Source organism: Mercenaria mercenaria, chromosome 19 (genome assembly GCF_021730395.1).
Source record: "Mercenaria mercenaria strain notata chromosome 19, MADL_Memer_1, whole genome shotgun sequence".
Taxonomy (NCBI): domain Eukaryota; kingdom Metazoa; phylum Mollusca; class Bivalvia; order Venerida; family Veneridae; genus Mercenaria; species Mercenaria mercenaria.
Window position 1 is genome coordinate 3137201 of NC_069379.1, and position 21640 is coordinate 3158840.

The window sequence follows — 21640 nt, forward strand, 5'->3', positions numbered from 1 at the left end:
AATTTTTCTCATTTGAATTTTTCTTGGGTTGAAAAATGCCAGGGAATTATGCCTAAAGTGGTCATAAATATCTCGCTATAGTGTTTTCCCAGAAATATTTTGGTTCTTTGGGATGATTAAAGTGGATTAAATTAAATACAAAGAAAGCATAAGAAATACAAAGCAATTTGCAGTATGCTCCCCTGAAATATTAATGTTTTCTCAGTAAGCTCCCCATAAATATTGATTATTTCACAGTAAGCTCCCCTTAAATATTAATTATTTCACAGTAAGCTCTGCTTGAATATTATTTTTTTCACAGTAAGCTAAAGGGACCCCTTTTTAGTTCACCTGTCACAAAGTGACAAGGTTAGCTTTTGTGATCGGGCGGTGTCCGTCGTCCGTGCGTGCGTCCGTAAACTTTTGCTTGTGACCACTCTAGAGGTCACATTTTTTGTGGGATCTTTATGAAAGTTGGTCAGAATGTTCATCTTGATGATATCTAGGTCAAGTTTGAAACTGGGTCACGTGCCATCAAAAACTAGGTCAGTAGGTCTAAAAATAGAAAAACCTTGTGACCTCTCTAGAGGCCATATATTTCATAAGATCTTCATGAAAATTAGTCACAATGTTCAACTTGATGATATCTAGGTCAAGTTCGAAACTGGGTCACGTGCCATCAAAAACTAGGTCAGTAGGTCTAAAAATAGAAAAACCTTGTGACCTCTCTAGAAGCCATATATTTCAAAGATCTTCATGAAAATTGGTCAGAACATTCGCCTTGATGATATCTAGGTCAGGTTCGAAACTGGGTCACGTGCCATCAAAAACTAGGTCAGTAGGTCAAATAATAGAAAAACCTTGTGACCTCTCTAAAGGCCATATTTTTCATGGGATCTGTATGAAAGTTGGTCTGAGTGTTCATCTTGATGATATCTAGGTCAAGTTTGAAACTGGGTCATGTGCGGTCAAAAACTAGGTCAGTAGGTCTAAAAATAGAAAAACCTAGTGACCTCTCTAGAGGCCATACTTGTGAATGGATCTCCATAAAAATTGGTCAGAATGTTCATCTTGATGATATCTAGGTCGAGTTCGAAAGTGGGTCACGTGCCTTCAAAAAGTAGGTCAGTAGGTCAAATAATGAAAAAACGTTCTGACCTCTCTAGAGGCCATATTTTTCATGGGATCTGTATGAAAGTTGGTCTGAATGTTCATCTTGATGATATCTAGGTCAAGTTTGAAACTGGGTCAACTGCGGCCAAAAACTAGGTCAGTAGGTCTAAAATTAGAAAAATCTTTTGACCTCTCTAGAGGCCATATTTTTCAATGGATCTTCATGAAAATTGATCTGAATGTTCACCTTGATGATATCTAGGTCAAGTTTCGAAACTGGGTCACGTACGGTCAAAAACTAGGCCAGTAGGTATAAAAATTGAGGTCTTCATGAAAATTAGTGAGAATGTTCACCTTGATGATATCTAGTTAAAGTTCAAAACAGGGTCACGTACCTTCGAAAACTAGGTCAATAGGTCAGATGATAGAAAAACCTTGTGACCTCTCTAGAGACCGTATTTTTCAATGGATCTTCATGAAAATTGGTCAGAATTTTTATCTTGATAATATCTAGGTCAAGTTCAGAACTGGGTCACATGAGCTCAAAAACTAGGTCACTATGTCAAATAATAGAAAAAACGACGTCATACTCAAAACTGGGTCATGTGGGAAGAGGTGAGCGATTCAGGACCATCATGGTCCTCTTGTTTCTTTAAATAGTAATGATTTCACAGTAAGCTCCCCTTTAAATAATAATGTTTTCACAGTAAGCTCCCCTTAAATAGTAATTATTTCACTGTGAGCTCCCCTTAAATATCAATGTGTTAACAGTAATCTCCCCTTAAATATTTACTATTCCACAGTAAGCTCCCCTTATAATATTATATTAATCATTTCTCAGTAAGTTCCCATTGAATATTAATGATTCCACAGTAAGCTTCCCTTAAATAATAATGTTTTCACAGTTCCTTTAAGGTAGTTGACCTCTAATAACAGTAGGTAAATTACGATTTGGGGGCCCCCATGGCCGAGTGGTTAAGGTCGCTGACTCCAAATCACTTGCCCCTCATCGATGTGGGTTCGAGCCTCACTCGGGGTGTTGAATTCTTCATGTGAGGAAGCCATCCAGCTAGCTAACGGAAGGTCGGTGGTTCTACCCAGGTGCCCGCTCGTGATGAAATAATGCACAGAGGGGCACCTGGGGTCTTCCTCCATCATTAAAAGCTGGAAAGTTGCCATAATTATGACCTTTCATGTGTCGGTGCAACGTTAAATCCAAAAACAAAAAAAACAAAAATTACGATGTCTCCGAATGCAGCTTTGTCATTCTTCATATTATACAGAAAGCCATGTGCAAGTTGAATATGTCCGAAGAATGCCGTATTGCCAGTAACAAGAATACGTAGGAAAGTAAGAAATCACAATGTCATGGAAATTGCCATGTGTCATTGGTACCATTCACTGTTAAAAGGGGTGCTTACCAAAAATATACTGACAGAAAAGCGAACAGTGCAGATCATGATCTGACTGCAGGGATGTGCAGGCTGATCATGATCTACACTGGTCGCAAAGGCAGAACCAATCATGTCCAGCATGGTAAGGGTTAAATTACTAGCATAACACAAGTTATAAACAACACTTAACCACTCTCTATAGCCATGTAAGTTAATAAAGTTTGATAAAAACTGCCTTGGACTGTATCCTGGAGTTAATGAAAACCACTAAATCCTTGTTAGGGTGATAAAACTTGCCATTGAGGGCGGAAATTGCTCTTGTGGGAGTATTACCAGTGCCTTGTATAAATTGATTGTCCGACATTAATCTGTTATAAAAAGGATAGATTGCCTGCAAGTTGTTGCGACTGTTTCACTTATTTTCATTAAGGTGTTCTTTATGGTATTGTGCCTTTTTTTTATGCCCCCCAAAGGGAGGCATATTAGTTTTCATCTGTCCGTCCGTTCGTTAGTTCGTTCGTTCGTTCGTCACAACGTAAACTTTTTGCATGCAGGCACTTTACTCGCGAACCACTGCACCCAGGACCTTCAAACTTCACATGTTGTTAGTACTTATTGAGTACAAGACCCCTACTGACTTTGGGGTCACCAGGTCAAAGAGGTCACCAGGTCAAAGAGGTCAAAGGTCAAGGTCACCAGGTCAAAGGTCATGTGCGGGGGGGGGGGCATTTGTCACCATTAGTGACAGCTCTTGTTTTTTGAACAATTGCACATGTTACATGCAATTAAAAAACATTGAGGGTTATGGACAAAAATTGAACCAATGTGCAGTTGAAAATGGAGTAAATAGAGGTACATTGTTATTATGTTCTATGTTGGAGAAAGAGAGAGAGCAGTGCTTTTGGGGTTGATAACTAATAAAGCAAAACATACCATGGATAGATTTTATCTTTTATGCTGCAAAAAGAGGTTATTTATATGAAAGAAACAAGATGCATGCAGATACCAGATGTCAGTCTGTCATGATCTGAGCAGTAATACATATATGTCCCTAGCAAAGCAGTATCTGTATTGTCTTTTTTGCACACAATTTTTCTCCTGTTAACAAATGGGAGGATGCAGTTAAAAAAAGTAGTTTTTATGCGGGACTGACACATGTATGGTGACTTTCCAGCTTCAAATGGTGGAAGAAGATCCTAGGGGCCCCTGCGTGCATATTTCATTAGATTTCCACTGACCTTCTGTTCTATCATGCCTATAGCTGTCAATAGGGGCCTCCGTGGCTGAGTGGTTAAGTTCGCTGGCAGATGTGGGTTCGAGCCTCACTGGAGGCGTTGAATTTTTCATGAGGAGAAGCCATCCAGCTGGCTTAAGGAAGGTCGTTGGTTCTACCCACAATAGTGCTTGTGATGAAATAATGCACGGAGGGGCACCTGGGGTATTCCTCCACCGTCAAAGCTGGAATGTCACCAATGACATGAAATGTGTAGGTGCGACGTTAAACCCAACAAAACAAAGCTGATGTAGCTGTCAATTTATATGAGGCATTTTTAGTAGGACAAATACGGTATTTTAATTTGTCTGAAACATTCTGGGAATATTAATATTATTTGGAAAAGTTTTGCTGGAAGTGATGCTATGTTTGTTCAGCTGTTGATTTGTTTTCCTAATGCAAGCTTGTTAAAATACAGGCCTTTCAATATATCAATTCCCCTTATAAATCTGTGGTAGTTCTAAAGCAAAAAATGTCCCCCCCCCCCCGATTCTGAGCTTTGCCTCGGATAAAAGTGGGTAGTCTCAAAGCAAAAAAAAAGTATGTTTTTTTTTCCTGATTCTGAACTTTGCCTTGGATAAAAAGAGGTAGTCCTGAAGTAAAAAAAACAATCCCTAATTCTTACCTTAGAACTTGATAGAACTTTTAAAGTTTTGCTGTTTTAAAATAGTTTTGCTTTGTTGTACGTTTATTTTGATTATTTAAATAACAGTTATAATATACTGTTTAACAGTTATTAACATACAATCCCGCATTTGTAAATATCACAAACAAAAACATCTTTATATAGATTTTGGTAACTTGTATTTTTTTTCCAATTTCCAAGAGCATTTGCCCAATTCCTGCTGTGTTGGTGGCATTCCCAAAATGATGGAAAAAGGCCTGAAATAAAGCTTGAGTTGCAATATTGTTGTGTGAAAAATGCTAACATCAGAAATTCAGATTTCTTTCTAATACAAGTCTTACATATTTTTTTCTGTTGATTCTTCTATAACTGCAGAAAAGTCTGTCTGTTGCAGTGAAAATAGTACTCTAGATAAGTAGCTGCAACAGAATTAGAGGTGTCAGTGACACGGGTTTGATAGTAGAAGGGTTCAGTAATGAATTTAAGACATTTGTAATAATTTGTTCCATTTAACGGAAATTCCTTATATACTCTTTGTTATAAGTAAAGTTTAAACAGCTAAAACCACAAGAAGTATTGTTTTTTTGTTTTTTTTTGCTTTGTGGTGTTTAACCCATAGCATGCTGGACACAACTGAGTCTTTGTTTGCGACCAGTGTATATCATGGTGCTGATCATAATCTGGGCTGTTCGCCATTCAGTCAGTATCTTTTTGGTAAGCATGTATCCCTTTTAACAGTTAATGGTACTGTCCAAATTGAAAGGTGGACAAGTTCATTATAGAAATTTAGCAGGGTAAGGGTTTATTTTGTGGCTGTGAGGCAATAGAATCTTTTATTGGTCGGAAATCTGGATATCTAAAATCGTTTTTACTTTCATAAAAATCTCCAATTTAAAGAATATGTTTGACAAATTGTGATGATGTAAAGACAGTTTTAACAAAATTTGAAAGTGTCAGATTCTTTTTTTGTGACATTACTTTTAGATAAATTAGGAGAAATGATAATTGTAGGTACATAGAAGAATTTTTTTTTCCAAAAACACAAGGTTAATAGTTGATCTGGTCATTCCAAGTGAAGTCCATCACAGATTTCTCACCAACGTAATTTCTGTGTTTCTTGTGTAATATCTTTTTACTTGCATTTTAAAGGCATCAGATATGTTAAAATAAACACAAGCGATCATAAAATTTCAAGTTCTCCCTTTACATCGCTAAGGTCATCAGTTTCATCATGTAAGTCACCGTCAGTTAAATCGGCATTATCATCTTCAATACTTTCCATTCGGAGAATACTTGAATCCACTTGTGGTTCGTTTCGACAAGATATATCATTATCCTGAACACAAAAGTGATGCTTTTTCTTTGTCCTTCCGCTAGAATATTTAACTTTAATTTCAAAGAACCCATGTTCTGAATTTCTAATTTTGTGAGTGTTGGAGTTTTGTTTTGTATTGAGATATTTAGATTTTCCAGGTTTGGTTTGCTGATGAGAAGACTTTACACATGATTTAGTATCATCTTTTCCTTTTATACTTTGGTTTAATTTATTTTCTTTGGTTTGTTTCTTACTTTGGTTTAGTTTTCTTCCTGATATTTCAGCAGCAGTAGCACCTGATGCATTTGTAAAATTTAATGAAAGACTGTGCGGAGAAAATTTACTGTCACGTTTAAACTCTCCATTACTTATATTTAGGCTAGTTTGAGAGGTCGAGTTCAGCAGCGGGGTTGACGTCGGCGATCCAGACATATGATGGTTGCTTCTACCGGTGTTATTAAACGATCTTCTGCTGTTGGAATATTTTTCAAAATTCAACTGTTGATTTTCTTCTTTTGTACTTTCCACATCGGCATACTTAGACAAATTTGGACATGTTTGTGATCGCTGCCGAGAATGTTGCGGAGACGTTGATTCAATGAACTCGTATTCGGAATCGGACGTTTCAACTTCTGTATTCATGTCATTCATTTCAAGGTCAATGTCAGAATCTTGTTCGCATTTTTGTAGCATAAACACGGAATTCTTTTTCCTGCAGAAGACAAATATGGAAATGGTGATTGTTATGCTGATACACGTGAAAATTCCGAGTAAAATCGCAACCATGATATTGTGATGAGGTTTGTCGAAAACATCGGCACTGTTAATTGTAAAAGCGGAAACAATGTTGCGCGTCATTGTAGACTGTGTGCTGTTGTCTGCTTCTGATGCAATCAGGGTCGTCGAGAGGATCTGATAAACATCAGTCTTGATCTGGGTTGTAAAGACGCTTGTTTGATTGTTGTCTGCTGCAAGGTATATAGCTTGATTTGTTAAATTGGCAGTATTTTCGCTATCAAGTTTGTTGGTAATTTTGTCTGATGTTTCATTCAACGTTGAGTGTATTCCTTTAAGCAAGTGTTTGAATGTCTTTGAAACCATCATACAGTTTCTGTATACTTTGAAACATCTCTTGCTGGCTTAGTTTTTTCATCAACTTGATATCATTTCAATATTAAATTTTGTTGTTTTTTTCATCTTTCAGAAAGAGTAAACACTTGCTGGATTTGTCTTCCTGAGCCTTTTAAAAGTGTATTGAATCTCTTTTCAGGAATACTCTACTGAATTACCTGATATTGACTATGAACATTTTCTCCCAAAGAAATCTTAATATCACAAAATGGCTCTTTAGCATGCAAGTTATATATCACTTCAGTTATTCTCTGTAAATGTTATTGGTTGGAAATTTTCATTCCGCAAGTTGAGATCTCCATGGCAAAAGAGCTAATTCTGGTATCAAAATCCATAAATTTACAGAGCATTATTTTACCTGTCAGCTTATGTTCTCTTTAAGTCTTTATTTAAATTCCGTAAATAATGTTCTGTCGTTTTGAAAGCTGTTTGTGTTGTAGCATCTTTAGGAAAACACTTCGAGCACTTTTCTATGAATGATTCCACTTCTTCAAAATCAATATTATAAAAATCTGCTGAGATACGAATAACAAATACCATTTATGGTATTGTTGCCTTAATCAGTTATCCAAAATGTGTTATTTTCCAATTCGTTATACAAGTGTCAATTTGTCTTTGCCTGCTCTTGCGGCATACTCTCTTCCTGTGAATCTCCACTAATTTAACACAGTGCTACATAAATAAGTCATGCTTCTATAGTGTTAGTTTGCTTTCCCATTTACGACATGCGGTTAATTAACAAGTGCCAAGAAGTCGTATCTATTACTTGATGAATGGATGTCCGTGTCTTTAAGCAAACCAATTTAATGCGCTGATTTGACAATAAAGAATATTCCTGATGTCAGTTACATTAACATTGAATTTAGCAATTTTTATTTCAGGTAATGAAAATGAATCATAGGAAACATTTGGTCACATGGTTCTATAAATCTATCTGGTACTTCGCAGAATCTGATATACTGTAGAATTAATTATTCAAGAACTGCAGAGAATTGATATTTCTACCCCTTTGTGGGTGTTAAATTCTATATTCACCAAGAACTTTGATAATTAATGATTTGCAGTTATATTAACTTCCTTCAGAATTTCATCCTTTATAAAAGTTTTCTGTACTTTCCAGTCTTTAAGAATGGTCTCAATTGCTGTAGATTAATGTCTGAAAGTAGAAAAAAAGTATTTTAGAGTAAAGAAGCATATCATTAAAAGGCTGCATTATCTGAAATAAAAGAATAAACAAAAAACTCACAAAAGTTCTTTTTTTCCCACACAAATGTCATCAAAAATGAAGGAAACCTATAAACTGAATGCAGTTGAATATCATTCAAAAATAAAGGAAACCTATAAACTGTCTGCAGGTAAATGTCATTTAAAAAATAATGGAAACATATAAACTGCCTGCAGGTAAATGTCATTCAAAAAATAAAGGAAACCTATAAACTGCCTGCAGGTAAATGTCATTCAAAAATAAAGGACACCTATAAACTGCTTGCAGGTAAAATTTGATGTCATTTAAAAATAAAGAAAACCTATAAACTGCCTGTATGTAAAATTTGATGTCATTTGAAAATAAAGGAAACCTATAAACTGCCTGCAGGTAAAATTTGATGGCATTTTGAAAATAGATAAAACCTGTAAACTGCCTGCAGGTAAAATTTGATGTAATTCAAAAATAAAGGAAACCTATAAACTGCGGCTAGGTAAATGTCATTTGTAAATAAAGGAAATCTAGCAGGTAAATGTCATTTAAAATAAGGGAAACCCATAAATTACCTGCAGGTATTATAAAGTGCCTGCAGGTAAGGCTAAAAAAAAAAATATGTGTGGTTCAGGTAACATTGGTAAAAAAAATAGGGTAGGTAGGTAGGCTTTTTTTTTTTTTTTTTTTTTTTTTTTTTTTTTTTTTTTCCCTTCGACGCCAGTTGGTACAGACATAGTTGGTCACAATTCTGTGAGATATGCACATGGAAAGCATCTCAACAATATATGCAATTCTAAGTGGCATTCTGTTATAAATAGGCTACTACATGGCCAGTTTTCGAGTTGTCTGATTGATTATGAATTTCCATAAATACATCTCCGACGAGGGACGAGTGAAGCATTGCCTTCATAATGCGTTTCTGGTCGCCGTGAATACATTTTTCCACTGTCACGGCGAGAACACTAGCCGCTGCCATGTTGAAATCGTAATCGATAAGACGCTTGCATTGATTCGTATATTTTCGTACTCAATATTTTTCGTACCAGGTTAAAAACCACAAAAAACTATAAAAAAGTGTTAGGGTCGGCGATGAAAAAATAGGGTCGGTCGGGTTACCTGAACCACACATATTTTTTTTTTTAGCCTAAATGTCAATTGAAAAAGGGAACTGTATTAACTGGCTGCAGGTAAATGTTCATTGAAGGTACAGGAAACATATAAACTATAAGCAGGTAAATGTCAATTGAAAAACTGGCTTTATGTGAATGTTCATTGAAGTTGAGCAGGTAAATATTGACTTGATATAAATGTTAATTGAAATTGAATTTACCTGGAAACATGTAAACTGTCTACAGGTAAATGTTAATTGAAAGTATAAACTGGAAACATGTAAATTGTGTGCAGGTAAATGTTAATTGAAAGTATAAACTGGAAACATGTAAACTGTCTACAGGTAAATGTTAATTGAAAGTATAAACTGGAAACATGTAAATTGTCAGCAGGTAAATGTTAATTTAAAGTATAAACTGGAAACATGTAAATTGTCAGCAGGTAAATGTTAATTGGAAATATTAACTGGAAACATGTAAAATGTCAGCAGGTCAATGTTAATTGGAAGTATAAACTGGAAACATGTAAATTGTCAGCAGGTAAGTGTTAATTGAAAGTATAAACTGGAAACATGTAAATTGTTTGCAGGTAAATGTGAATTGAAAGTATAAACTGGAAACATGTAAATCGTCCAAAGAAAAGGGTAATTTAAACTTTATTACCAGTCATAAGCTAAAAGTGGAAGAAGAAAAAATAAAACTGAAGATTTCTTTAGGGCTTAGTTCTGTTCCATTATCATATACATACAGACCTGTTACATTTATTAGGGAAAGCTGATTTTGCCATAAGGTTCAATGGAAAAAAATGAGAACAGAAGTGTAATTCTAGTCAGTGGAGAGATCTGTGAAAGCTAAATTTTAAAAGTCTCCTCATTTTCCCATTTTTGTTGTAATCTGAAGTTAATGAGTTTTATTATAAACTTGATGGAAAAGTGATGTTATTCCAAAAAGAGCTGCTTTTGGAAAAAAATCTTTGATTTTGAAAGAGACGATTGAAGTAGGAAACTTGGATTTTCTTTAAACAAGCAAAACAATGAAAATGACTTGACATTGCTTAAATTTCCTAACAGAAATCAGTTTTGCAAATTCAGTATGACTCAAGATATTTTGATTCACAGCTAGGTAAAATGTTGCTAAAGATAGTTTGGAATTGTAATTTTAACATTTTCAGCTTCCTAGTTTTATTACTCTCCAATGGATTTTGATCTAAAGGAAATTGACAGTAAATCCTTTAGTTGAAATTTACAGCATTGTGAGGTTGAAGAACAGGGATGGCCCAGCTAAGTGAGTTTAATGGGCATAAATTAAGCTAGCTAAGTGAGTTTAATGGGCATAAATTAAGCCTGCTAAGTGAGTTTAATGGGCATATATGGCCCAGCTATTAAAGTGAGTTTAAACCTAAATGACCCAGCTAAGTGACTTTAATGAGCATGAATGGCCCAGCTATTAAAGTGAGTTTAAACATAAATGACCCAGCTAAGTGACTTTAATGAGCATAAGTGACCCAGCTATGTGAGTTTTGAGCATGAATGGCCCAACTAAGTGAGTTTAGAGCATGAATGGCCCAACTAAGTGAGTTTAATGAGCATAAAAATAATGGCCCAGCTTTGTGAGTTTAAAGAGCATAAATAACCCAGCTAAGTGAGTTTAGAGCATGAATGGCCCAACTAAGTGAGTTTAGAGCATGAATGGCCCAACTAAGTGAGTTTAATGAGCATAAAATCAATGACCCGGCTTTGTGAGTTTAAAGAGCATAGATCACCCAGCTAAATGAGTTTAAAGAGCATAAATAACCCAGCTAAGTGAGTTTAGAGCATGAATGACCCAACTAAGTGAGTTTAATGAGCATAAAATTAAAGGCCCAGCTTTGTGAGTTTAAAGAGCATAGATCACCCAGCTAACTGAGTTTAAAGAGCATAAATAACCCAGCTAAGTGAGTTTAATACATGAATGGCCCAGCTAAGTGAGTTTAGAGCATGAATGGCCCAGCTAAGTGAGTTTAATGAGCATAAAATTATTGGCCCAGCTTTGTGAGTTTAAAGAGCATAAATAACCCAGCTAGGTGAGTTTAGAGAGCATAAATAACCCAGCTAAGTGAGTTTAGAGAGCATAAATAACCCAGCTAGGTGAGTTTAGAGAGCATAAATAACCCAGCTAAGTGAGTTTAAAGAGCATAAATAACCCAGCTAAGTGAGTTTAAAGAGCATAAATAACCCAGCTAAATGAGTTTAAAGAGCATAAATAACCTAGCTAAGTGAGTTTAAAGAGCATAAATAACCCAGCTAAATGGGTTTAGAGAGCATAAATTACTCAGCTAGGTGAGTTTAGAGAGCATAAATAACCCAGCTAAATGGGTTTAGAGCATGAATGGCCCAGCTAAGTGAGTTTAGAGCATGAATGGCCCAACTAAGTGAGTTTAATGAGCATAAAATTATTGGCCCAGCTTTGTGAGTTTAAAGAGCATAAATAACCCAGATAAGTGAGTTTAAAGAGCATAAATAACCCAGCTAGGTGAGTTTAGAGCATGAATGGCCCAGCTAAGTGAGTTTAGAGTATGAATGGCCCAGCTAAGTGAGTTTAGAGCATGAATGGCCCAGCTAAGTGAGTTTAATGAGCATAAAATTATTGGCCCAGCTTTGTGAGTTTAAAGAGCATAAATAACCCAGATAAGTGAGTTTAAAGAGCATAAATAACCCAGCTAGGTGAGTTTAGAGCATGAATGGCCCAGCTAAGTGAGTTTAGAGTATGAATGGCCCAGCTAAGTAAGTTTAGAGCATGAATGGCCCAACTAAGTGAGTTTAATGAGCATAAAATTATTGGCCCAGCTTTGTGAGTTTAAAGAGCATAAATAACCCAGATAAGTGAGTTTAAAGAGCATAAATAACCCAGCTAAATGAGTTTGAGGACTCTGTAATATTTGAAAATGGTCAAATTAAATTAAGTGTCAGTTACTGTTGAAGTAAAGATGACTGTGCGGCAGTAGAAACAACAACAAAATAGCCTGTTGTTATGTGCACAACAGCCTGTATAAAAAAGTGTTGACTTGATCGAAAATTGACTGAAACACATAAATCTGAAAGCTTTATTTCAGGCAATCTGGTTCCATTTTCACAAAGCAAAATGAAAATTTATTTGTGCGAAATATATTAGATGGAGTACCAATATAGCTTTTCAGAGCTGCACATCATTGTTGTCATAATGTTGAAATAATTTGTAATCTTAAAATGACAATGTTTTGTTTCGTGGCGCCACTTGAATATCCGCTGGGGGAAAAGTTAGTTGTGACTTTCAATCATGATTGGATTTTAAGTTGATGAGAGTTGGCTTAAAATGTTATCAGTTGAATCTTTAAAATTATGTTGTTGTTAAGATTGCCAGAGAATATGACCTAAAGCACTCATAACTATCCAAGAAATATTTTGGGTCTTTGAGATGTTTCAAGCAGAAAAAATAAAACATAAAAAGTGTTCTCTTGGAAATGTGTGCTGCCTCTTAGCCCTGTCCTTAACTGAGCGATGCGGGGAGGACAGAAGGAAAAGAATGTAGATGCGAATACAAAAACAGTTGTTAGATAATTGTGATAAATTTATATAAATATGCCTATGGATTTTTTACTTGGGGCTTTGTGAACTGTCTATAAAATTCAAATGTAGATATGGAGAAAATCATAATTCTTTAGTTACTGCGAAATCATTTAATGCCATAAACTTTCTTTGTTCTTGCTGCAACTGCTATTTCATGAGGAATTTCTGAAAAATAAAGAAATAAAAATTTGTTTTCATTTTTTGGAACTTTGTTTAATAGATTGGCAGAAGATAAGCTCCCCTGAAATATTCATGATTTCACGGTAAGCTCCCCTGAAATATTCATGATTTCACAGTAAGTGCCCCTGAAATATTCATGATTTCACAGTAAGCGCCCCTGAAATATTCATGATTTCACAGTAACCTCCCCTGAAATATTCATGGTTTCTCAGTAAGCTCCCTGGAAATATTCATCCCTGAAATATTCATGATTTCACTTAAATATTTATGATTTCACAGTAAGCTCCCCTGAAATATTCATGATTTCTCAGTAAGCTCCCCCAAAATATTCATCCCTGAAATATTCATTATTTCACTTTAAAATCATGATTTCACAGTTAAGCTCCCCTGAAATATTCATGATTTCAGAATGTAGACTATCTGGAAAGAATGAACCCACCAAATGCAACAAGAGCCATGCAAATTCATTTCCAACTTTTTGTGAATAATAGATGTTAGCAGTTTTGTGTTTTATAAAGTGCACCCTACATAATGATTTACTCTCTTGTCAAGCATATTGAGACAATATTAGGTAACTTATTTGTGGTTGAAAATTGCTACCAAAATATCAAGACTATTAATAATTTGGAGAAGTTTGTCTTTAAGTGATGCCAAATTTGTCAGGTTGTCAATGTCTTGTGAACAGATGGCTCACAGTTAGTTACTGTGAAATATGATTGAATGAAAAAATTGATTTGCATTCCTTGATGGGAAATTAGGAGTTCCTTCCTTGCTGCGATGATTAACATTTGCAGGTTCTTGTTTTTTTTCTTCTTTCATTGCTAAGAAGGGAAGGGGCTTGTACATGTTACTTATGGAAAGATGTGTGGGAATCATTTTCATGTAATTTTTTGGTTGAGTTAAATCAAGAATGTTTTTTCCCAATTAATTAAAGTAGTAAAATTCCAGTTCATTTTATGTTCAATTAAAGCGCTTAAATCCATCACTTTTTATCCCCACAAGTGGCCCATAAATTTTAATGCTTATCAAATTAAATGATTTCACAGTAAAATTTGGGGCAAAAGGGAATAAAATTGTAATGTAAGTCAATTTTATGGGAAAAAAACGCATGATTTAAAAAAAAAGAGGGGAAGGGGACTATAAACTGCTCCCTTGCAAGTATAGAGAGGAAAAAATAGAATGGACACAGTGGTCCAGTTGTAACACTGTTTGACTATGAAATCAGGGATCATTAGTTCGAGCCCCTGCTCCTCCAACAAAAAATTACTAACATTTGGATAAGAGTCCCATCTATATCATGTGCTTTACACCAGTCTTGGCACCCTAAAGAACCAGGGAAGTTTCTGGAATTGGAGTGTGTTCTGTATCTTGCACTATCCTCATACTAATACATTACTTAAGTCTTCTGGAGAAGTCGCCAGCATGGGTTACCGATGGCGACTATAAATAAGCTTACATACAAACAAGAGAGAACAAAAGCTTTGCTGCCTTTATGAAAGCATGGGTCATGGTAGTGGTACTTTCGTTTGTGCAGTTTTTCAACAAAATTCCCCATAAAATTGAAATTTAAAATTGAATTAAAGGCTTTTTTTATATTAATTCCTATTTATTTTATTATAATTATCAAATCTCTGATAACAAATCAACTTCCTAAAATATTGAAACAGAAAGCCGGAATATTAATCCTTGTTCTGTTGGCGGCAAGTGATTCTGCCTTTGCGACCAGTGCTGACCAAGATCAGCCTGCACATCCATGCAGTCTGATCAATGGTCGGCGCAGTTCACTACTCAGAAAGTATCTTTATTAGTAAGCACCCCTTTTAACAGTTAATGGTACTGTCCAAATTGAAAGATGGACTAGTTCATTATAGAAGCTTTGCATCAGGTAAGGGTTAAAATACCTGTACAGTGAGCTTACATTTAATTTTCTTAATTAAGAAAAAGATATAAATCATTGGCTAAATGGCAGTGCAAAGCTATTTAACTGTCAGTGGAGAAATAAGATATGCCATGTAATACATTGTGATGGGCCTATAATCGGTTTTCTGAACAATAAAAGAGAAAAAAACAAAAAACAAATTAAAACTTCACCCAGAAAGGACAGTGACTCTGTTGCCATGGAAACAGTTTTCCTTGTAGCATGTCAACTTAATTGTAGTGACACTAAAAACTGAACTGGCTTGTCAGAAGAAATGCATAGAAAATTCTTAAGCTAGTAAAAATGTATTCTTCTTTATATATTTTTCATCAATGCCTTGAAGAAATATAACATTTCAGGAACATTTGAGCTGCGCCATGAGAAAACGAACGTAGTGCCTTTTCGACCAGCATGGACCCAGACCAGCCTGCGCATCTACGCAGCCTGGTCCGGATCCATGCTGTTTCTCTAATTGCACTAGGCTTTGAAAGCGAACAGCATGGATCCTGACCAGGCTGGTCTGGATCCATACTGGTTGCAAATGCACTATGTTGGTTTTCTCATGGCGTGACTCATTTCACTTTGTTTCCTGCCTAATTGAATGAAATGAAGCCGGTGGAACAAACGCAGTGTAATTAATCATCACTTAATTTTCTTCTTGAATTTCTGCTGCACCAGCAGAATATGGTATGAAATAATGCATATTTTATATGCCTGTAGCATATAAGGTACCCATTAGTTCAAATTTCGTCAATTTCTAATCAGCAAATTGTCAAAAATTCTGTTGCTAATTTGTTATTTATTAATGTAGTCAGTGCTGTTTTCTCTTTCAGGTAGTAAAGGCATGCTAAAACTCCACATTTTCAACTGATTACATGTTTTATGCCTCAGTCTGCAATTTTGGCTTTTCCAGTAATCACATTCTCAGTTCAGTCATTTTAAGCTTTTTACAGCTGGTATGGAAAACCATTTGCTAGTTTGAGCATTAATAAGTTCTTGGCCAAGTTTGATAACCAGCGAAATTGCCCCAGGCACTCTTGGATTATGGCCCTTGAATTACTCGAAAAACTGCAAATTTAGCCTTGTCCACTCTCAAAGTCGAACAATTTTCATCTGATCTTCCACAAACTTGCAGATAATGTTTGTGGGCATAATTAATTAATGTCTCAGCCAAGTTCGATAACCAGCCAAATCAACCCAGGCACTCTTGGATTATTAACGCGAAATCTGCAAATTTAGCCTTATCTGCTCTGTAAGTCAAACAGTTTTCATCCGATCTTCCACAAACTTGCAGCTAATGTTTGTGGGCATAATGTTTCAGCCAAGTTCGATAACCAGCCAAGCCCCAGGCAGACTTGGATTATGGCCCTTAAATTACTCAAAATCTGTGATTTTAGGCATGTCCGTCTGTAAGTCGAACAGTTTACATCTGATCTCCACTAAACTTGCTGACAATATTTGTGGGCATAATATCTCGGCCAAGTTTGATAACCAGCTAAATCGCCACAGGCTTTCTTGGATTATTGCCCTTGAATTAGGCCAAGTTCGATGACGGGCATATTTTGTGACAGTATGCCACTCTTGTTTAATATAAAATTGGAGTTTGGGAAGTACTTCATGCTAAATATGTTTGAATGTAGTTTTGGTTATAATATATAATGTATTTTTTGAAAGTTTTATATTTCCTATTAATTAGAAATTTGAAACTAATTTGCAGTTTAGTTTATAAAATGTAACATACCAACAGTAAGAAAAACTAGAACTGACACAGGAGTGACAAATAATACCCCCACGATACTGCATTGTCACAGAAATATGGCAAATTTTAAGTTGGAGAGGGGACATAAAAAATTTAAAAAATTGGTGGTTTATAGCCAAAGTCGAACTTGACCTGTATCTTATGATGTTACGCCTGTGTACCAAAAATTATTCAGATCTGTCAAGCCTTTCACGAGTTTTTCTGGAAACCATGAAAACCAACGGACTGACCGACAGACAGACCGATTGACCGAAGACAAGCTCACTCCTATATACCTATATAACTTCATTTGTGGTGGTATAAAAAGCAGTGTGAATCAGAATTTTATGCATTATTATTGTGACTTAAAATCCCAGACTGGCACTGACAGACATTGCGTGATACCTACAAATTACGGAATCAGTCCAAAACTGTCTTATTCAGAAGCAGACGTATTCTGCCTAATGAGATTGTTCTAGTCCCACTCTTAGTTTATTGGCAAAATATTCACATTTAAAGCTACTCACCCATAGTTTGGATGAAATATTTCAGCATGTTCATTTCCACCAAGATTGGCATAGAATGGATATAATGACTCAGCACAGTGAAACAGTGATTGAAATTTGTGTTGAGATTGGTAAAAAAAGCAATAAAATCTGTAAAAAGATCCTTTGGAAGCATAGAACACAACTAAGAAGAATAATAGCAGACTCGGTTTGATTGAGTCTGTTCATGAGAGGTAATGAAATGTGCACCACCTCTCACACACTCTAGCACTGGCTTAAACTGGTCGCAAACGCACTATACGGCTCAAACGTTTTCAGATTATCCATGTGTCGTTTGCTTCATGGGATGATGTTATATGGCAAGTTTCATAAAGCTTACATTTGAGCAAATTATTATGCTACAAAATTTTGTTAAAGCTTTTGTATATAAACTGTATTAGGAGGAAGGACTTCAGATAGTCAAGCTTGTTGTCTGTGTCATCCACATTAGCATTAAGTCTCAGGTCTCTTGTACGAGGTTTTCAAAATAATGCCTGGTATTTTATTAATCAAGCGCATGATGAAAACATTTGTACAGATTGAACGGAAAACGTTCTTGTAATCTCATCAACAGATCCCGACAAAACAGGAAATTAAAAAGCAGAAAAAGTAAGGAAAAAATTAAACACGTCTGAATAAATAACGACAATGCCTAGAATTGATGGTAACACTTAAACAGTATCAAGACAGAATGTGTCCGTGAAGTTTGTTTTTAGACCTATTTAAGAAATGAGACTGATGTACTTTCATTTATTCCCTGGACTATTCAAAGAATGGGTGGAGCTATTGTACTCATCCATTCATCAGCATTGTGGGAATGAACTGAAATTTCAAAAATGTACTCTCTTGTAGTGTTCTGCCCCTGTTTCAACTTGGCAATTTTTGTTCATGTTTTTGTAGGTAGGTTAGTATCTCAGTATGCTTTAAAGAAACAGATTAAACTTTACAATCTCCTTCATTATCTGACATATGTTGAACATGTTAATAAGGCTGTTAAATAGTCAAGAGTTGCTGACCTTTGGCAGCTGTTGTTTTCAGCACAGGCCAGATCCTTGAAAAGTGTCGAAAGAACTGTTGAAATGCTTAAAAAGTGCTTATTAGATTTTGTGTTCTTAAACTTGAAAAGTGCTTTATGTGTTTTTTTGTTTATCAAAGGAGTCTAAAAGAAAAAATTGCAAACAAAAAATATCACACAATCATCTTTCAAGTAAAATTGTCACATTTTTGTCCTGAGAACGATTCTCTTTGGGTAAAAAAATTGCCTGTGAAGAGTTTTCAGGGGCATGTACTCTGATCAGCTTCCACCTATGTTGGATGAAATATAATGCTAGAAAAAAGTGCTTAAGTTGGAGATTTTGAACCTTAAAAAGTGCTTGATTTTTGGTGGGGAATGATTGTATACACCAGAAGGGGGCGTATTATATATTATAACGATTGTGTCCATCAGTCCGTCCGTCTGTTAGCAATTTCATGTCCGCTCTGTAACTTTTGAACCCCTTGAAGGATTTCGAAAAAACTTGACACAAATATTCACAATATCCAGTTAATGTGCAGTGCGCATATTTTGGATGGCTTTCTTTAGGTTCAAGGTCACACTTAGGGGTCAAAGGTCATACGACTTTGTTTCATGTCCACTCTGTAACTCTTGAAATGCTTGAAGGATTTTAAAGATACTTGGCACAAATGTTCACCATATTGAGATGAAGTGCAGAGTTTCGGATGGCTTGCTTCAAGGTCAAGGTCACACTTAAGGGTCAGAAGTCATACCTTTGGGCTTATAATGCTCCGCATGGTGGTGCTCTTATTATGAACCATGATATGACTCAGGAAGGCTTCTTTTATTCCGCTGTGTATAGTGGAACACAATCATTTACAGCCTTGTTTAACTGGTTCTGTCATCTTTGATTGTTCAGTTCCAGTTAAATTGTTTTTTTCTCCCAGAGGGTAGTCAAGTGTTAATTATCCGAGAAAGAGCATCATGTTTTGTAGAATTGTTTCTCGCCAAGACAATTTATTTCTGTGATTCGATAAGGGATTTTTCCTATAATGAAAGAAACAGTTGTGGACACTCATGTTTTCCATTTATTGGCATTATTTCACTCAGGGGACGGTTACTGAATAATATTGAAAATACTGAATAGAAAGCACTACCGGTATATAAAAGCAACAAACTTTAATTATAAGACTGTTTCTGTATTATCACTACATGTAATTGTAAATCAATAAAGAAATTAAGGGTAAAAAATAAAGTTGATGTTTTCTATGCATATTGCACTATATATAATGTATTTATCTATTCATAATTTTAACATGTCAAAAACATTGCGGAATGATACTTATTTTACTTGGGCATTGATTACATTTTACTCGGACTTTATCATTGACACCTTGTGTAAAATCTCAAAATTTTAACTAAAATAAAGGTTTTAGATCGAAATAATATTTCAATGAATCTTCAAAATTTTGTTGTTTGTAGCATCATCTGGGGCATGTGCAGTGAAAAATCTTAATTTGATTTCTAAAATAATGTGATATTTATTTCTAAAGTGACTATTATGTTCATTGTAAATATACTTTGATATACCCAAGCGGAAACTGGCAGGTACTCGAAAATGCAGCTCTCTGATTGGTCAGTTGGAACCCCTAATGTACTGTGATGTCATGATAAAATTATGAATATATATTATATAATGTATTTATATATAAGAAGCGCTAGACTCACTTTACACAAACTTAAGACGGAACAGAAGCAGAAAAGGGCAGCTCTTCGATAAGTACATTTTGAAAAAAATTATAGTTGAACCTGTCTAATCTGCCATCTGTATTATGCAGCCACTTGTTTTAAACAGTCAGTATACTAACTTCCTTAACTGACTTCCTATTCTAAATTGAACCTGCCTTAAGCTGCCAGATTATGTTGCTAAGTCAGTGGGTGGCTGCTTAATACATGTTTGACTGTAGTAAAATTTCAATTTTAAAGAAATTTTATTTTTTATTATGAAGAAAATATTCAAAAGTGAGAACTGTATGTAATAATATCTCAAAAATGGTAGAGCAAAACCTAGTTTACAGGAGCATTCCAGTTATTTTAATATATCATACAAATATTGCAGAAGTCTTTGCCAGTTACATTCGTCTTTCAACCTTACCTCTTAAATTGAAGCGGAAGTGTGTGTATGGGGAATTGGGGTGTTGGGGGAGTGGGGTGGGGGGGGGGGTTAGTCATTTGAAAAAAAAAAATTAGTATGTAGTGTTTCGAACTAAATGATGAATAAAGCCTTTACATGGTGATTGCCATGTCTTTACATGATGATTTGTCTTTACATGGTGATTGCCATGTAACTTAAAAATGACTTTAAACATTACCAGTTTTTTATGTTTTTTATATTTTAGTAACAATTCTGATAAAGTGTTGGATATAAACTCCTAAGTAAAAAGAACTTCTTCCTGCAAAATGATTCACACCTAGTTGTCATATTATTTAAACATGATTTTTTATAAAAAAAAATCTTTTTTTTGAATTTTAAGGTGTAGTTTGAAAAAAGAAAGAGACTAGAAAATGTTTTGAAAAAAAAAAATGAGATTTATAAAAAAAATTATATTATTAACACAGCTTACCTTTTTTGGTTGATGATAATTCCGATATGTAAGAATGTTATTTTGAAGTCAGGTAAATGTAATTCCTTTAACAAAATACCTAATAAATGTTTTTACTTTAAAATTCAGTATCTTGACATAAAATAAACTAAGTGTATTCTTGTTAATAGATTATACTCTTATTTTGTAAATATTTGTCCACTACACAATTGTTGTGATTGATCTGCTTGTATTGTTTAACCATTCAGTATGTCCATCGCTCTGTGGATAAGAGTTATTATTGTGATACTCCGAGACCTTACTTGTCATTTTGTAATCAAGTATCACATACAAGTATTGGTTGTCCATCAGAAAGCACTGTTGATACTTGTTATTGGATTTTATCGCCAGAGTTGTGAGTAAAGAAAACAACAATTGCAGAATCAATTGGCTGGTTTTTGATGATATAGATATTCCTTTGTTAATGCTGTGAGGGCTTTTTAATATTTGAAAATTTTAGATGGGTAATGATAATTGCTGATAATAATATAGCAAAACATTATGTATTCTTTAAACTTTGAAAAATTAAAGGAACTTTTTGTTGTATTAATGTTCATGGACAGTCAATATTATGTGAAATTATTTTATTTGCACTGTATGGGTAGCTGTGTTCCTTCAATGTTATTTTCCTTGTTGAACTTTTGTCTTTTTTTTGGGTGTGTGTGGGGGGTTTTTTTGGCTTCAAAAGTGAACTGCTATTGTGGTAACATGAACACATTTTAAAAGAGTGAAAAATGTGTAAAATTGTCACTTCAGTCATTTTCAGTGATAAGTCAAATTTCAGATCATAGCTTCAAGTAATTTAGTCTAAAAATGCATTACCATATTAGATGAATGTATTTCTGTATACAGCAGAACCTGCTTAAGCAGCATCTCTATTAAGCAGCATCTGCATGAAGCAG

The 21640-nt window shown here is 34.9% G+C and overlaps 2 protein-coding genes across 2 annotated transcripts in view; one reads left to right on the forward strand and one right to left on the reverse strand.

The window, feature by feature from the left end:
- The window catches only part of LOC128551275 (centrosomal protein of 78 kDa-like), a 114601-nt gene that overhangs the window by 53855 nt on the left and 39106 nt on the right, over positions 1–21640 (forward strand). The gene's annotated exons all lie outside the window — the stretch shown is intronic.
- On the reverse strand, positions 4885–20941 carry LOC128551273 (uncharacterized). The gene is made up of 2 exons (XM_053532040.1): positions 20721–20941; positions 4885–7986 (listed from the first exon to the last, which is right to left on the reverse strand). Exon 2 carries the CDS (start codon positions 6801–6803, stop codon positions 5565–5567), a length of 1239 nt encoding a protein of 412 aa, XP_053388015.1. The 5' UTR covers positions 6804–7986; positions 20721–20941; the 3' UTR covers positions 4885–5564.